Source organism: Kogia breviceps, chromosome 9 (genome assembly GCF_026419965.1).
Source record: "Kogia breviceps isolate mKogBre1 chromosome 9, mKogBre1 haplotype 1, whole genome shotgun sequence".
Lineage (NCBI taxonomy): Eukaryota > Metazoa > Chordata > Mammalia > Artiodactyla > Physeteridae > Kogia > Kogia breviceps.
In genome coordinates this window covers 55281425-55300331 of record NC_081318.1, presented here as the reverse complement: position 1 = coordinate 55300331, position 18907 = coordinate 55281425, and the positions used below count along the sequence as shown (strand labels likewise).

Sequence of the window (18907 nt, the reverse complement as noted above, 5' to 3'; positions counted from 1 at the left end):
AAGGCATAAACATGGGGTAGAAGGAAGGGGTCAAGGGTGGGGTAGGTGAGCAGCATTTTAGCAACAAGTCAAGGAATAAAATCAAAGGTCAGAATCCCCCTTGGGAAAGGTTTAGCTGTGAACCCCTGAATTACTCATTTCCAGTAGCTGGTTTCCTGCATGTTTTTCCATTCCATAGACTCCCAAGTTCTTGGTAAAGTTATAGCTAAATCTTGCTTAGGGAAGTTAAGAGAGGGGCTGTGCTTCAGCTTGGAGTGAAATTGAAAGGGTAGGGGGCAGCAACCTCAAAAAAGTGACCTGTGAAAAGCTGAAAGAATAAACAGAAAAGCTTTGCAAGCAGAATATAAACCACAGAGAGAATACCAAGTGTTTGTTTTAGATGTAACATATTCCAACTTATATGAGGCTCCGTGTATTTACTGTGAGGATTTCTATGTTTTCAAGTAGAAAATTTAGATTTAGAGAAGGATTAATTAATGAAGCAAAGAGTAGGGTCACACACGATTTGACTCTTTTTTTTAAAAAGCAGCTTGAAAGATGAAAAACTAAATGAAGGTATGAGTGCAATTCTACAGCACAAAAGTTATATTCGTGGCGTCACCTTGGAATTGTCTCACTTACACAAAATCATCTAAATGAGTGCTTCTCAAATTTTAATGTTCATTCTGAAACTAATATATGTCAATTATACCTCAATAAATTTAAAAAAAACTTTAATGTTCATACAAATAATCTGTGGATTCTGATTCAGAAGAACTAGGATGGAACCTAGGAGTCTATATCTTTAACAAGTCTAAAGCAGTAGTTCTTCAAGTTCTGTGCCTAGACCAACAGCATCAGTGCCACTTGGAGACTGGTCAGAATGAAAATTCTCAGACCAGACTTCAGAACTGCTGTTCTGACAACTCTGGAGGTGGGACCCAGCAATCTAACTGAACAAGCCCTCCAGGGGATTCTGATGCACACTCAAGTTTGAAAGCCAATGCTCTAGAGCTGCACTGTCAGTCATATGTATAAAATTAAATAAAAGTAAAAATTCACTTCTTCAGTATCATTAGCCACATTTCAAATACTCAATAGCCACATGGGGTAATGGCTACCCTATTGGACAAAGAAGACATAGAACATTTCCATAATTGCAAGAAGTTCTATGAGACAGCGCTGCTCTAGAGTACTATGTATTTGCAATGCTGGCTTCACATGAGAATCACACAGTGGGATTTTTTTTAAGTACCATGTCTTGGGCCCACACCAGACCAACTGAGTCAGAATCTCTGGGAGTGAGATCTTAATCCTCAGAAATTCCTTCTGCACCTGCCCTAAGCTATGAAGATCACCAGCAGTAGAAGTGGGAATAGGAGGTTGGGTAGATAATCCCATCTACTGCAGTATCAAGGAATGAGGGATGGGTTTTTCTAAAATCCCACACTGGGACTTTGAGTATTTTACCTCCATAAACTTCCTTCCTGTGAACAAAACAGAGACAGCATCTTCCTTCAAAGAGTTTATAATTCAGCTGGGAAGTCAGTCCTCAAGTAAACTATAAATAATACAGAGAAACAAGAGTTATGAAATGAGGTATACTATGTGCTTTAGGAACCCACAGCAGAGGAATTTAGGGGTCAGGAAGGATCTTCCCAGACAAGGGACATTTAAGTTGAGTCCATAAGGATGAATAGGAATCTTTCAGAAGAATAGGAGGGGTGGAAAGTTTCCCAGGCAAAAACAACAATATGTCCAAAACCTCGAAAGCAAGAAAGACTATGGTGAGTTCAATGAACTGAATGAAGTTCAGAATGACTGGAGTGTGTGGTAACACAGGAGATGGGCTGCAGAGGTTTTGGGGACCAGACGTCTCAGGGCTTTATAAATAAGGTGACCTTTTATCTCATTTTCTCAGACAGTCTCAGCTTACACACCTGTTCCTTCATAATTATTAACAGCATTCCGTTTCACTCTCCAAAGTGCCCCGTTTAGACAATAAATTAAATGGTCACATTTCCTACAGGTAAAACTTCAACTTTATCCTAATGGGAACATATTGACGAATTTTAGCCAGAGAATTGACATTGTTACAGTGTTTTGAAACAATTACTTTGGCTGCAGAGAGAACAATGAATTGAAGACCAGTTAGAAGGCTGTTACAATTATACAGGCAAGAGACGATAGTGTCCTGGAGTTGTGGCATTGTGCATGGAGAAAGGTGGACGGAACTGTGAACTACTAAGAAAAGAGGAAGATGTGTGTATGGACAGATGGGAGTCAAGCTGACCACTTTTCTAGCTTGGGCAGGGAGTAATATCATTTGCTATGATAGAAGAGGAAGAAGGAAAGAAAACATTTTTGAGATTAATGAGGTGTGCTGAATGATTCAAAAATGTCAAGTAAAATGAGGGCTGAAAATTCACTGGCCACATTGATGAGAGAAGTTTTTCTGGATTTTATGGGGCTAATAACTACATTGCAGTGGAATGAATAGTAGGTGAATGGAATGGAAGGGAAATGAAGGGAAGAAATTGAGTAGAGATAACTCAAGAAGCTTGGCTTTAAAGAGCAGGGGAGGGCCTTCCCTGGTGGTGCAGTGTTTAAGAATCCGCCTGCCAATGCAGGGGACGTGGGTTTGAGCCCTGGTCCGCGGAGCAACTGAGCCCGTGCGCCACAACTACTGAGCCTGTGTTCTAGAGCTCGCGAGCCACAACTCCTGAAGACCGCATGCCTAGAGCCCGTGCTCCACAACAAGAGAAGCCACCACAATGAGAAGCCTGCGCACTGCAACAAAGAGTAGCCCCCGCTCACCACTAGAGAAAGCCTGTGAGCAGCAACGAAGACCCAGCATAGCCAAAAAATAAATTTATTTTTAAAAAATAATTTTTAAAAAATAAAGAGGAGGGGAGCAATGTAGCTGTGGGAAATTGAAATTGGAGGTTTCCTTTCTTTTAAATAGTTTTTCCATGTATAATAGCTAATTAGAAGGATCAGATAGAGAAGATTTGAAGATGTGGAAAAGAGAAGCAAGAGAGAAGGATCCAGAGCATAAACGAAGGTTTATTAGTTATCCATTGCTGCATAAGAACTTATCCCCAAATTTAGCAGCATAAAACAGTAAATATTTATTATCTCACAGTTCCTGTGTGTCAGAAACCAGGGCACAGCCTAACTGGCACTTCTGGCTCACAATCTCTCATGAGATTGTCAGGCTATTTGCTGGGTCTGTGGTCTCATCTGATGACAACAATGGGGGAAGAGGATCTGCTTCTATATTTCCTCATGTATTACTGTCACCATTCAGCTGCTCACAGGCTGTTGGGCTGAGAGCCTCAGTTCCTTGTTGGCTGTCAGCCAGTGGCCTCCCTTGGCCCGTGAACGTCTCCATAAGGCACCTCACAACATAGCAGCTGGCTTCCTTCAGGGTCCGTAAGTGAGAGAGGAAGAAGGAGCTAGAAAGTCCCCAAGACAGAAGTCATAATATGTTTGTTAACCTATAACCTCAGAAGTTACATTCTATTACTTTCACTGTATTCTCTTCTGGTGGAGAAGTCACCTATGTCCGACCTTCATTCAGGGGGAGGGAGTTTCACACTGTATGAATATGGTTAAGTGAGAGTCACGGGGAGCCATTTCACAGACTGCCTGCCACAGAGTAATCAGCTACCAACAGAAGAGGGAGACCTCTTCTCCGGTAACAGAAAGGAAGGAGAAAGAGCTGGATGTAGATTAGGGCAGTTCTGGATAATTGAAGTGCGAATGAAGAGAGTACTTTTCAGATGGCTTCTATTTTCTATGCCAAGTAAGACACACCATTTTTTAAAATTGTATTTTATTTATTTAGTTTTGGCAGCGTTGGGTCTTCCTTGCTGCGCGCGGGCTTTCTCTAGTTGCGGTGAGCGGGGGCTGCTCTTCGTTGCGGCGCACGGGCTTCTCATTGCGGTGGCTTCTCTTGTTGCGGAGCATGCGCTGTAGGCACACAGGTTTCCGTAGTTGTGGCTCGCGGGCTCTAGAGCTCAGGCTCAGTAGTTGTGGCGCATGCGCTTCGTTGCTCCGCAGCGTGTGGGAACTTCCCGGACAAGGGCTTGAACCCTTGTCCCCTGCACTGGCAGGTGGATTCTTAACCACTGCGCCACCAGGGAAGCCCCACACCATCTTTCTTTGAGAATTAAGAGGAAATTGGAGTTTTGATAGTAGAGAAGCTTTGAAACAATCACTGTTGGGTATAAGAGAAAGAAGTGAGCTGGGAAACAGAGGATTGACTGGGAATATTATGGGCCCAGCTGAAGTGGGGATCCACAAAATTATAGTAAAATCAATCTGCCCAGAAGGGTGATTTTTCTCCAGCAGCACTTAGTAATAGGCAAGAGGAAGTTCTCCATGGCTACTTTCTGATGATTGCCCACTTTCCCTTAGGGTGACATGGAAAGCATGAAAAATTGCTGAGGCTGACACCAAAATTTATATAACCATAAAATTGAACAAAATAGCTGCCGGTGTCAGAGTCTAAAAAAGGAACCTGTCACACAGAGTTTCATTTGCCACAAAATGCATGGAGAGTCAGGTTAGCACAAAATAGGCCAGGTTGCTAAGTTATTGGGTTAGCCAAAAAGTTCGTCGGGTTTTTCCATAACATCTTATGGGAAATTCCAATCGAACTTTTTGGCCAACCCAATATATGCTATAAAGTGGATTATCTGCCTTCACTGGAATTCATGCTTGCTAAAGATAGTTAAACCCATCGACCACAGGAGAGTGTTATAAGTCTTTCATTGTTTATTTTGGAAAATTTTTTTTTTTAATGAAAAATCCCCAAAATGAATTTTTGAGAAACAGGTTCACCGGTTTTCTCTGCCTTCTGAACAAAACCTAATTAAAGCTCTACTCTGATGCTTCTATTTCTTATATATAAAACTAGTCCTATTCTAAGAAGAATGAGAACCTTTCCTTAGACTGGAGGCCTGCCTAGTGACTGGGAGGGGCTATCAACCTGTCGCGGTTGGCCCTCTGCCAAGCGAGCTAATCACGTGTCAGCTGCCTTGCCGACGCTTGGCCACTGCAGTGGAGGGAAGGCCCTGACAAAAACAGGCATATACAGCACCGTCTCCCACCCCTGTGTGCATGTGTTGTTGGACCATGAAAGTGAAAATATTCAGGCTCCCTAGCCTGACTCCCCTCAGCCTTGCCTCACCTCTTTCTTTATATTCTAGTACCTAGGGAACAAAGGATGTCCAAAGAATAGAACATAAAAAGGCAACATGGGACTTCCCTGATGGCGCAGTGGCTAAGAATCTGTCTGCCAATGCAGGGGACACAGGTTCGAGACCTGGCCTGAGAAGATCCCACATGCCGAGGATCAACTAAGCCCGTGTGCCACAACTACTGAGCCTGCGCTTTAGAGCCCGTGAGCCACAACTACTGAGCCCATGTGCCACAACTACTGAAGCCCGTGCACCTAGAGCCTGTGCTCTGCAACAGGAGAAGCCACCGCAATGAAAAGCCCGCGTGCCTCATCAAAGAGTAGCCCCTGCTCGCGCAACTAGAAAAAGCCCGCGCGCAGCAATGAAGACCCAACACAGACAAAAATAAATAAATAAAATAAATTTACATTTTAAAAAAGCAACATAAGGCAGGGGATAAACTTTTGCTACTCCAGAGACAATTCAAAGCCAGAACACAAACATGTTGAGACGATAGGCGTTGCATTTCTCCATAGTTGAGATTTTCTCAGACAGGAGAGTCTGAACAGCAGAGAAACAAGGAAGTTTAGGGTTAGCCAATAAGCATGGTTGACACATTGACCATGATAGGGTAGGACTTGGAGACCAGAGGGCCTGAGAGATGTGAAGAGGGCAGTATTGTTGATGAGTGGGTGGTGTTGATAAAGCAGACCAGAGGTGCCAAGGGTGACTGAACCACTGAGCTAGAAGGAGAAGCAGTTGTAGCCCTAAACTGGGCTTTGAATTCACTCCCTCTGGGAGTTTTACAATGTTATCATGGTATAATGGCTTTTGCCCACTAACTGCTATGCATGACATGGTTTATACGGGAGAATGCTTTCCAGATTCCAGTGTTTTTACAGAGATTTAGTCACCTCTCTTCTATAGAGTGGAGACTCCTACCTAGATCTTGTGGGAGGAATAGAGCAGCCAAAACAGGCCTGAGTAATCACTAGATATTACAACTGAGAGAGATTAAGTTATGTAACAGGTAAAAATCCTTCCTGGTACAAGATTGCCCTTCAAGCAACATATTCCTTCTAAATATCTTTTCCTTACTATTGAAGGGGAAATGCTCACTGTAGAAAACTTAGGAAACTGATCCATCCATTTACCCATTGATTCAGTGAAAACACATAGAGCCTTGGTGGCTTTGTTGGAGTCACAGGGATACAACAACAAATATGGCAGATAAGGTCCCTGCTTTCATGGGCCCTGCTTCCTAGTGAGGGAGACTGCTAAGTAAAAAGCATAATATTTTAGTTAAGGAAAAAATGATCAGGGCAATGAGATGAAGAATGATTGCTGGGTGGGGTGGGGAGTGGAGACACAGCAGATGCGGTGCTCAGAAAAGGCCTCCTACAGGAGATGACAGTTGAACTGAGATCTGAATAATGAGAAGGGATCAGTCAGAACTGGGAGAAGGTCATGTTAAGTGAAAGTAATACTTGCCAAGCTCTTAAAATGGGAGAGACGTTAGCCAAGGCTAGGAACTGACCACAGCCCACTGGGGCTGGAGTTGAATGAGCCAAGCAAAGAGCTGTCGGAGATTCAGTTAGAGTAGTCAGCAAAAGCAGGACTGTGAAAGACCCTGCGGATGGTGGGAAGGATAAGCATTTTGTTCCAGGTGCAATGGAAAGTCAAGTTGGGATTTTAGTCAAGGAAGACACATGATTTTTCTACATTTTTAAAAGATGACTTTGGAGAAAGGAGAGGGGATAAATTAGGAGTTTGGGAGTAAAATATATATACTACCATATATAAAATAGATAACCAACAAGTATCTATTTTTATATATGTAAATAAACCGAATAACTGTGCTGTACACCTGAAACTAACACAACATTGTAAATCAGCTATACTTCAACAACATTTTTTTTTAAAAAAGATGACTTTGGCTGCTTTGTGAACAATGAATAGGGAAGGTATAAGAAAGTATTAAAATGAAAACAGAATCTATGAATATGTTTCCAGAATCATAATTTGAATGCACATACAGTTTTTCTGTGTTTGTTTTTATGGGGTTTTTTTGCTTGTTGTTTTGTTTTTGCTCCAGAAAGCTTTATTGTTTCCATTTGGTCCCTGGCTTGGGAAAGGGGCAGGTACAGTTTTGTGTCTACTTTTATCATTCCATATCACAAGGATAGAACCATGTCATTAAAAGTCATATGAAATAATTTTTCAAGTGAATGCATGAAACTCTTGTCTGTGTCTTACCTTAATTTGTTTCACCAGTCCCGTATTGCTGGGCAATTAACTTATTTCCAATTTTGCCTGTTTTAACTATGGCAGCTATAGTGATATTTTAATTTAATCTTTGGCTACATTTTCCACCTCATTAGGATCCATTCCTATATGTGGAATGGGACTATAGGATCAAAAGATACGAGTGCCAGGCTTCCCTGGTGGCGCAGTGGTTGAGAGTCCGCCTGCCGATGCAGGGTACACGGGTTCGTGCCCCAGTCCCCGAAGACCCCACATGCCGCGGATCGGCTAGGCCCGTGAGCCATGGCTGCTGAGCCTGCGCGTCTGGAGCCTGTGCTCCGCAACAGGAGAGGCCACGGCAGTGAGAGGCCCAGGTACCGCAAAAAAAAAAAAAAAAAAAGATACGAGTGCTGGATTGTTCTATTTTCAACTTGGTGAAGCTGGGAACTACAGTGCCCAGAATTCCTTTCCCTGCACGCTTAGAGGTGGAGCTGGCCAAGACAGGAACTCATGTGAGAGGAACTCACCAGGAGTGAGGCAGCAGCTTTGCTTACTCTTTGGAGGTCTCTGTTGTCAGAAGCTGAGCTGCCTGGTGGGCTCCAGGTTGTCTTCACTCTTCTCTTGGCATCCAGTCCTTTTTCCTGACGTCTGGCCCTGCTGATGGACAGTGGCCCTAGATTGGCTGCCCAATGCCCGGCTGCAGATCCCCAGAGTCAATGGCCGCCCAGGGACCTCCCAATGGATCTGAATCCCCTTTTGCATGCCCACAACAGTGTCTCAGATCTGCTCTCCCTTGTTCACTCACCCCAGTTCTTGAGGATTGGTGTGTTGCTCTGACTCAAACCCCTGTCAGGGCTTCACTTCCGCAGCTTTCCCCACAGCTGTATAAGGTCCATTCATATAATAAATCCCATACTCTGTAACACTCATAGTTCTCCTTGCCTGACTAGTACAATATATGAGTATTCTGATGGTTCTTGTGCCATATCGCCAGATTGCTTTCCTGAAAACTCATGACCAGTTATACACCCACCAGAAGTTTATGAAAATGCTCATCTCATCACCTTCTCAACAGTATTGATATTTTCAATCACTTTCAATTTTATGGGGAAAAGTTGATATCTAGTTTTAGTTTACTTCTCTTTGATCACTAATGATGTTGACCTTTTTGTGTGTGTGATACTTTCTGTGATACTTTCCCTTTTCTTTCCTACTGGGGACAGTTACCATGTTTGTAAAAATATGTGAAAAATTTGAGAAAACTTAGTAGCAACTTTATTTATACTTCTCCCCTTTTGTCCATTTTGTTGGCACTTCCTGCCTAAGTTTGTTCAGATTATAGACTATAGGTTGGTGGTGGTGGTGGTGGTGGTCGTGGCAGTGGGGTATATGTGTGTTTTAGTCTTGTATCATAGCTCAGTATGGTCAATTTATAAATCAGTACATAAAAATGAATTAGTTAGGGCTTTTAGATTAAAAACAATAGAAATCAAATCTGCTGGAATTAAGGAAAATGGAATTATATGGGAACTCATGGAATTTATGCAAGTCTTTAGAGGCCTAGGCCTAAGTTCAGTGATCAGAGTGCTAGTGCAGGAATGAGTAAATTCTACCAATGTCAGTTTCATTTTCACTCTGTTCTAGATTTAAATTCCCAGGAGTGAGCTTGAAGTTGACCTAGCTTACACTGGAGCACTGGCCCCTAGTTCCATCTGGTTGTTGAGTGAAAGGATCTGGGTGAAAGAACATCCAAAGGCCCCTTTCTCATCCATACTGGGAGGGAAGGCACTTGAATTTACCACTTTACCAAAAGTATTTCCAAAGCAGAGGGAGTAATTTCCCAAGGAAAACTGAAGTGTTTTTAAGAAGCACCCCAGTGCTTCTTGAATGTTGGGTGGCCAAAGTCCAAATACGCATAAGCAAAATCTAGCAGTGTAGGATGAATTTTCACTGACATTGATTACGTAGTGAACGCATTTTGGAATCTCATATTTCTTTCTTTTTTTTTAACAAAAATATATATTTATTTATTTAACTGTGCTGGGTCTTAGTTGTGGCATGCGGGATCTAGTGCCCTGACCAGGGATCGAACCTGAGCCCCCTGCATTGGGAGCCTGAAGTCTTAACCACTGGACCACCAGGGAAGTCCTCATATTTCTTTTTAACTACAAGTATTCTATGAACCATCATTTATAAACCTACCTTGGAAATATATAAGTGAATTTCCCTTTAAAATTTTTACAATATTATCTGAACTTTATGGCTTTCAACAACCACTAGTAGATCAAGACTTTTGATTGGGATGTATTACATGTATTTATCATCCCATATAGGAAAGCCTTATTGCTTAAAAAAACTATACAGTCCTGGAGTAACAATTTTTAATATGTGTGAAACCTTTTCCGTGACAATTATTTCTTTAGAAAGATGTTTTACTAAAAAATAGAAGGGATTAACAGATTTAACAGAAAACCCTACCAATAACTTTCAGCATCTTTTATACATGCTTTTTAAAAAATATACATACCTTCTTTTGTGGTTATACAGTTAAAATACCAATATATATTATCGAGCAATTGTGGAGCTGACTTCTTTCCCATTTGCTTTTATGGCAATTACTCTCCAGTAAGAATAAGCAATAAGACCTAGTTTCCTGAATTGCTGGTTGAAAGCAAGTACTTGTTTGGCAGGTAAGTGGGCATTGTAAATAGGAAAGCTACTTTGAAAAAAAACTAAAACCTGAATTTATAAGCAATTTAGGACTAAAAAATAAGGTAAAAGAAAGTGCTTCCATAATATAAAGGATTAGAATCAGAATCTAAAAAGCTCTGGTAACCCAGGCAACTTCCTTCTCAACTGCCCTCTCTGGTCTTGGGTCTCTGGTTTCCACTTTTCTGGACTTCTCTGACTTTTTCCATTTCTTTCTTTATAACAGCCTTTTCTGCTTCTGTACATAGTAGCCCTTTCTCACTTACTACACTATATAAAGTCACTGCCTGTGATTATAGTCTCTATCTCCATTAATTGTCCTCTAATATTCATTTGCCCTTTTATCTACATAAATCATGTTTTAGCTAGGCCCATGACTACTTAGATATACACTACATTTTTCAACGCCTCCTTGCAGTCACCTGTGGATTTGTGACTCTCTTTTGACCAGAAATAATAAGTAAAAATTCTAGGTCAAACTCTTAAAAGGAATGTGCATTTCCCTTTCCACCTTCCCATTGGTTGTGAGGTAGAGATGTTGAGAGCCAGAGAAGCTGACCTGTGCCCAGAGAGGAAGCTGGGTCAAGATGGCACAGCCATCCTGTGGGCCTGGCTGTCTACCTCAGGGCTCCAATGTGGGAGAGAAATTTCCATTTCTACTCTGGGGTCTCTCTGTCACAGAGGCTTACACAGCATTCTAGATAGAATACACCCTTCAAGATTTGAACCTCTGCAAGAGTGGGTGGCAGGACTTTTCTTTTTCATAGTTATCCCCAATCTTTAGAACAGCTCATATTTGGCACTCAAAAAATGTTGGTTAAATGTTGTTAGGAGCTGAATTTTGTCCTCTCAAAATTAGTATGTTGAAGTCCTAACCCTCAAGTACTGCGGAATGTGACTGTGTTTGGAGACAAGGTGTTTAAAGAGATAATTAAGGTTAAATGATGTCATTAGGGTGAGTCCTGATCCAAAATGACTGATGGTCCTTAGAAGAGGACATTTGGACACAGGCACAGGGGAACGACCATATAAAGCCACAAGAAGAAAACAGCCATCTACACCATCTACAAGTCAAGGAGAGAAGCCTCAGAAGAAACCAACCCCACTGACACCTTGATTTCAGACTTCTAGCCTCCAGAATTGTGAGAAAATAAATTTCTGTTGTTTAAGCCATCCCATCTGTGGTCCTTTGTTATGGTAGCCCCAGACAACTAATACAAAGGTTTAAATGCTAGGGAAGTTTTTATAAAAGTTTTGTTTTGTTTTGTTTCATTTTTTTAATAAAAGAAGACCTGGGGGATTAATCAAGGTTAGAAAAAAATAGTCAGATATAAAATGTTTTTCTTCTTTTACTCAAGGATAACTTCAATGTGTGCTAGAATCACTTAAAGTAAAAAGAGACCATTAAAGCTAAAAGGTAAAGTTCAATATTTTCAAGTTTGCTGACGATTTGAGTCATATGGACTTAGCAATTGACTAGAAATCTAATTACTGCTAAGAAATTCAGAGGAAAGATCGTTCTGTATTTTAAAATCCCCAAGAACATTGCAAATTGCACCACTCACATTATCCACAGTAAAAATGACTGCTTTAAATAGAAATTTCTTATGTAGCTGAAGAGCAAATTCTTATTCAAGTGACAGTAATAGCAGAATTTCAAGATGTGCTCAGACCAAAAAAAGTTACTCTTAAGATTTTCTTTAGAGTTTAATGAGCTAAAAATCTATGACTGCACTCAAGTTAGAAGACAAACTTTTATAAAGTATGTGTTTGTTAAGAACTTTCATTTAAAGTAGTAAAAACCTAAAGAGTAAACAAGAAACATATTTTACTCAAAAGTTACGGGGAGTCTCTCAGAACCAGCAGGCAGAAACTGAAGGTGGCCTCAGGTGAGAGTGGAACCAGGAACTGGAAAGTAGTCAAGATCTTTGGCCATCACTCTTACTTTATGTGTGTGTCTCTTTCTCTGGGCCCTCTTGGTCTCTCATCTCTGTTCCTTTATTCAGCTTTATTCCCACTCCTATCCTCTTCCTTCTCTCTTGCTCTCTGTGGCCACAGGTGAAAGTGGTAATGGTGAGGCATGTTATATAAATAGAGCAGACATACCTTCCATCTACAGGAGCAGGGGAAATTTTTTCTTGGAGAACTGGGGATGAATTGTTTTCAGGCCAATATATGTTATCATATTCACTTAAAAAAATCTACTTGACTTCTCATCCTTGACATTTTTCTTGATTAGAAAAATCACACACTTTCGGTAGCTGAATATAAATACTTTAAAAAAAGTCACATCGTCTTCTTATTTTCTTAATGAATTATGATTTGAAATAAGATGAAATGAGCCAGGCATTCTAAACGATCTTGCTTACAAATTAAGAATTTTATCTTAAACCAAATAAGAGATTAAATAGAAGAAAAATGAATTTAGCTTGCATTTCTGTTACCCGATATCAAGAACAGAAGGTAGGAGAAGGCAGTCTACATTTATGATGCCTGTAGGCAAAACATGAGGAAAATCCTATGTTTTGGAAAAGAAAAAGTGAAGTCCTATTTAGACTTCACTAAGGAGTCTATATTTAGAACTTTTTCCCAAGGCAATTTCAATTGTATTTATGAGGTGGTTTTGTTTTGTTTTTTAAATCATCTCAGTGTGTGTTTTAAGTGTCTTTTATGTAATGCTAAATATGAACTTTTGGACAGTTTCAAGAGTTTAAAAGACTAAGTGGCACTGTATTTTTATAACGTCACCGAGAAGACTAATGAAATATCATACCAATTTGTTTACACTTCTTTTATGCTTCAAACAATAAAGGCATTTTACCTTTAAAAAAAACCCACACACTTCATTAGGGCACGATTTTGTAGGGAACATAGTGATTAGTCATTGAAATTGATAAAGCTCTATTCTCATGTAGTGTTCCATATGACCTTAATAAGTTAGTTTCTGGGGTTTAGAGTCTCTGCTAGGGGACTAGAATTCTGAGCTGAACCTTCTTAATTGGTACTAAAATCAGACAGGCCATTGGAGATGGGAAATGAGAAACAAAGCTCTTTGTACACATATATACATCTTAAATTTTGACACAAACAGAAGAACCAGTTTTCAAAGTAGGAGTATTTCCTTCCCACATGTTTAGACTGTCCTTACTGAAGAAGCTGATGATGAAGAACTGATGCTTTCAAGAATACAGAGTTCATTAAATTGTTTGAGTCTTTCTCTGACATTTATCACACTGTAGCATATTTGCAATTGGCCCAACTGTTGGGTGTTATAAATTTAGCAATAATTTCATGAATGGATTATTGTTTGGCAGTTTATAGCTCCTTCTCCTTGGAAACTAGGAGGATGCAGATATGAGGCAGGTTGGTACCTAGGTAAAATAGGGCTGACAAAGAAGAGAATTTACACTGACATAGGATCCCTCCCTACCAGGATGCAGGGGAGGGAGATGGGGAGGCTAATCCACATCCTTAGGAAGCAGAGCGGCCCAGACATGAGTCATTCACAGAATACCATCAAGAAGCCTACCAGACATGATTCTTTCAGTCAGCAAGTGACAGAAACCTCAGCCCAAATTGGCTTGAGCAAAACCCAAATGAATTAGCTCATAAAACCGGACAGTCCCAGGAGAGTGGTGGCTGTAGGTGTGGCTTATGTGGAAACTTACATGATGTAACCATAACCCAGTTCTCTCTATCTCTTGGCTTGGCTTGGTTCTTCTCTGATGTGTTGGATTTATTCTAAGACAGGTCCTACCCTCATGGTCGTGAGATAGTTGTCTGAAGTGGTGCCATCCTACAATCCAGATAAAAGGGATCCTCCCGTCGACCCTGTACTATAGGGAGTTCTTCTCTGGCTCTCCTTCAGCCATGCCCCTCCCCATGGGGCAAAGAGCCTCAGAAGCCAAAGGCACATACTCCCCCAGAACCCTCTCACATCCCTCTAGATCACACTCTGGATACCACAGACCAAAGGATTCCCTGCCAAAAATCTCCAAGCTAGTTCTCAGCCCTCAGTGGACCTCTCCTTTTAGCCCATCCCCCTGAAGGTGAACTAAACTGACAATCTGCATACCTTTGGGCCCAAGAGTGAGCTGTTTGCAGATGATGTGTATGGAATTTAGATGAGCAGGCTGGGGTGTTCATACATATCTTATGAGTCACCTTCTGGCAGAGAATTGAGGCTGGAGTGAGAAGAGAAGGAACTGGGCCAAAATGTGTGTGATCTCTTCATCCAGCCATGTTCCAGAGCAGAAATCTGAAGAGTCTGAGAATTTGAACATTGCCTTCTGGGTCATTATGAAAGTATATTTGTCCAGGTAGGAGAAAAGAACAATTTGTATATAACATTGTATTGGATTTTATAATTTTTACATTTTTAAGCATATGGTTCTATGTTTAGAACACAGGCCTCCGTTTGTTTCCTTGCTCTGTGAGCTAAAATTTTAAAGTCAAATCTGATTAGGTTACAATCTTACAGGTTTAAGTTTAACCAAAGAAGAGGGAACAACTATCCTACAACTTCCAGAGGAAGTCCTGACATTTTTTCTGCTTGGGTCATTTTAGGTCACATTCCCACCTTTGGACCAATCACTGTGGAAACAGGATATCTTGGGTCCCAAACTCCATCCCTAGGGCTTAGAACAAATGCCCACCCAGTCTACTTGAACTAAAATGGGGGAAGGCTGAATCCCAAGAAAAGTTGGAACTGTCGCTAGAAGGAGGAATGGGTGTTTAAGCTAGAAGGCCAGCCATGATACTGGGAAATTTTATCTGGTTCTCAGTTGTAAGATATTGATGACTTGTTCTACAGGATGGCCTGGCAGGAACTGTTTGATCCTAGGAGGAGGGCCATCATTATTAGGTAAGGAAGGTGAGAAGGCAGACAGGGCAACTGAGGCAGACCCTGCACACATGGAGAAGCAGGAAGGGGAGAAAGAAAGCTCTAGATAAGGAGTGCCTAGGCATCCAAGGCACACCAGAGACTCTAGGTTTGTCAGAACAGCCCAGGGATCCAGATCTGGTACGATAAGTTATTTTGAAAAGTTTGCAGATAGTCTGAGGAACCTATGATTGGACAGAAATGGGTGAAACTGTGCCTATGAATAGAGGGCATCTGTGGAAAAGACAAAGGAAAGGAGATGAGGCAGGGAAGTGAAACCAGGCTGGCTTTCCCTAACATTACTTCCAGAGAGAAAACTATTCAAAGAAAAGCTGGTCTCTTGAGTGTGATATTTGCAATGTTAGAACCATTAAGACCAAAACAGAGTTTATACACTTTTTAAAAAAGCATTAGATGAGAATATTATTAGCTTTAAGATCCCCAAATCATATTTATGTTTGCCCTGCCATAATTCATAAAGTTCTAAGCCCTTTATAAACAGGTGGTTTTTATTACTAATCAAATATATTCAATTTACTATCATTACATAGATGGGGAACTAAAGCACAACTTAATTTAAGCCACAAATTGCAGGATTTACTCCCAACCCCTTCCCTATCACTTGCTTTCTTTGTCCAGGGTTTCTAACGATGTTTCCATTTCTATTGGCTTAATTTTCTGGTTATAACATTTTAAATGTTGCATGAAATAAAAGCATAGTACCTCATATATTATAGGGACTCATCACATATATGATTTATATGGAAGTAAGGTAGCCTTTACTAATGTCCTAATTCATATCATATTGACTCATAGAAATTTCAACCTAGAAAAATATTTGCCTTAACACAGGCATTTCAAACGCAGGTACTGGATAATGGGAACATCCCAAGATACCTGAAAATCAACCACTTCTTTGTCTACACATAAGAGTGGCTTAAGATGGATCAAGACTAAAAGACTTCCTTTTCTATCAATAACTGGGAAACATTAAAAGTTGTTTGTGAAAACAGAAAAAATTCTATTGGGAGAAAATATTTACTTCTCAGGAACTCAAGGCCCTGGAGATCAGTTAGCTTAAAACCCCATTTGATGCAAGAATCATTTTTCCTTTTTTATTGTCTTGACAATAAATAAATTATTGCAAGGTCAGGCAATTCTGAAACATCATTAACAAAGAGTAAATGGCTTTGAAACACTGGATGTAAGTTAACAGTCAGGTAGTAACAGCAACACCACAGAAAGCAAAAGAGATAGACTGGTCCTGGAATGTTGGGAGTCCCAGTCTAGATTCTGCTACTCGGCACTTACTCAAGTTTCTTACCAATTATTTCTCACATTATATCAACACTGGGCACATATCAGCTTTTGATATTTGAAATGCCTGGAAATCTTTTAACAGCTTGGCCCTAGGCAACTTTTAAAACTCGTGTTCCTAGAAATTACACTGAAAATTATATTAGAACTCACTGATGTTTTCATTTGCCAGGTTATATATTTTCACCAGTAAGAAGTGCTCAGTAACTTCACTGCCATGGTTTATGGATTACAAGAAGCATGGAATAATGATAGAGCTGAAGGGTCCCAGATGGATCAAATGAAAAAATCATCTTTCTCATTTTATAGTTGAGGAAACTCAGGCCTACATCACTTGGCTGGTTAGTAGCAACCCCAAGCATGGGTAAATTAGTGGCTTAATGACATCACTTAAGGAACTAGGTAATTTCCAGTTTTCAGTTCTGCCTCTTTCAAGGTATCAACTTTTTCCACATGCTTATCTCATGATAGGAAAGTAGCTGAAGCAGCTCTTGGAATCACACCTAGATATAATATTGCCCAACTAAAGATGAGGAAGCCATCCTTCTTGTGTCTTGCTTAAGGGTAAGAAAGCCTTTCCTAGAGGCTTCTAGCAGATTTCTCATTTCTGACTGGGTCATGTGTCCTTTCTAAAACAATGGCAAGTAAAATGAGAATGCCATAGAGCAATTAGGATTTACCTTCTGGGGCTGGAATAGGGCCAGCCTCTCACTAGTATGTGTCCACATGGAGGAGAGTGGCTAATTGAACAAAATCATAGTCATGGTTTTAGCACATGTGTGTAGAGAAATAGATATTGAATAGGCAATCAATAAAATCTTCTATAATTAGGAGCCCAAAGGCTCAAGTAACAGCTAGAGATCACTGGAAATGATTTATTTTAGAAACTACAGAGCATTTCTCTGCTGTCTCTTGCTCTACTGAATCTAAATTTTCCCTCCTCTTTCCTGTCTGCCTTACCACTTTCTCCTTCCCTATCCTTTCCTTAAACTGGCTATGAACTAAAATTAGTCTACTCCACTTTGAGGGCCTACTGTATGCAAAGCATCATACTAATATAACAATCTTTGGGGAGTGTATATATATATATATATATATATTTTTTTTTTTTTTTTTTTTTTTTTTTTTTTTTGCGGTACACGGGACTCTCACTGCTGTGGCCTCTCCCCTTGCGGAGCACAGGCTCCGGACGCGCAGGCCCAGCGGCCATGGCTCACGGGCCCAGCCGCTCCGCGGCATGTGGGATCTTCCCGGACCGGGGCACGAACCCACGTCCCCTGCATTGGCAGGCGGACTCTCAACCACTGCGCCACGAGGGAAGCCCCTGGGGAGTGTATATTAAAATGCTATAAGCCATATTCCTTAAGTCAGTTTAATTATTTTATCATATTAATCAATTTCTAAACTAAATTGCTATTTAACATCAAAGACTTGCTCCTTTTTCCTTTTTTTTTTTAACCAGGGTAATCAAAGATCTTCCAAGAGAAAAGATTTACACTGAGTTGCTACCACCAAAATACATAAAAATCCACATCAATGCATGGAGTTTTTTCTTAAGTGTTCACTGTATCTCAAAAGGCTGATGAATATATTATTTTCTCTACTGGTCATTTCATCCTATGATCAGAATTACATTCTCCACTAGTGGGAGGTCTTTTGTTTCCTTAAAATATTTTTTATTACAGTTCTTTTTCCTGAAGACCATATTGGTACCACTGTACTAACTGAGAAGGGGTCAGTTGCTTTGTTTTCCAAAATTTGCTATAAATATTGAAATGAATATTATTCTTTAGCTCTAAAGGAATTTAATGTAATCATCATGAATTATGATATAAATGTATAAGGGATGACTATAAAGGAATAAGGATTGTTTTATGTTTTTGTTTTTTTTTTGCGGTACGCGGGCCTCTCACTGTTGTGGCCTCTCCCGTTGCGGAGCAGAGGCTCCGGATGTGCAGGCTCAGTGGCCATGGCTCATGGGCCCAGCCGCTCTGCGGCATGTGGGATCTTCCCGGACCGGGGCATGAACCCGTGTCCCCTGCATCGGCAGGCAGACTCCCAACCACTGCACCACCAGGGAAGACCTAGGCTTGTTATTTTTTAACATAACAAACCTTTGTTAAAGATAAGACAGTTCGTTCACTGGGTGGAAAAGCATAGGAGAGTACCTAGATTTTTCAGGAAAGAAAAACCTATCTGAAGTCTCCACTGAAATATTTACTATGTTTGTGGCTTTTTACAAGGTGTTTCTAAATCTTAGTTCTCTTTTCTCTAAAGTAGAAAAAATAAAAATACAAAGAATAGGGTCAGCCTATAATTTATTGTCCAACTGGGACACTTTCTGCATGTTGCCCTCAGAAATACTTTCAGGTCCTTTGCGGGGAAGTTTTGGTTGAAGTTTAACATAAACACAGAAAAGTATACATATCATAAATGGATTTTCAAAAACTGAATAAATCTATGAAACCAATAACCAGATTTAAAATCTATAAAATTGGAGGGGAAGGAGGAGAGAAGGGCAAAGAGCCACGGTGAGAGGTGGCATTCCTGAATTGGTTGTATGGACACCTCCCCTTGGGTCCTAGCCCAG

General features: G+C 40.6%; 1 protein-coding gene across 1 annotated transcript in view; it reads right to left on the bottom strand.

Annotated features, from left to right (window-relative positions):
- Positions 1–3966: 3966 nt before the first annotated feature.
- PTTG1IP2 (PTTG1IP family member 2) overlaps positions 3967–18907 on the bottom strand; it is a 59852-nt gene continuing 44911 nt past the window's right edge. The window contains exon 8 of the mRNA XM_059073979.2: positions 3967–4201. Coding sequence (XP_058929962.2) covers positions 4008–4201 — 194 coding nt within the window. The 3' untranslated portion in view covers positions 3967–4007. The remainder of the gene's footprint in view (positions 4202–18907) is intronic.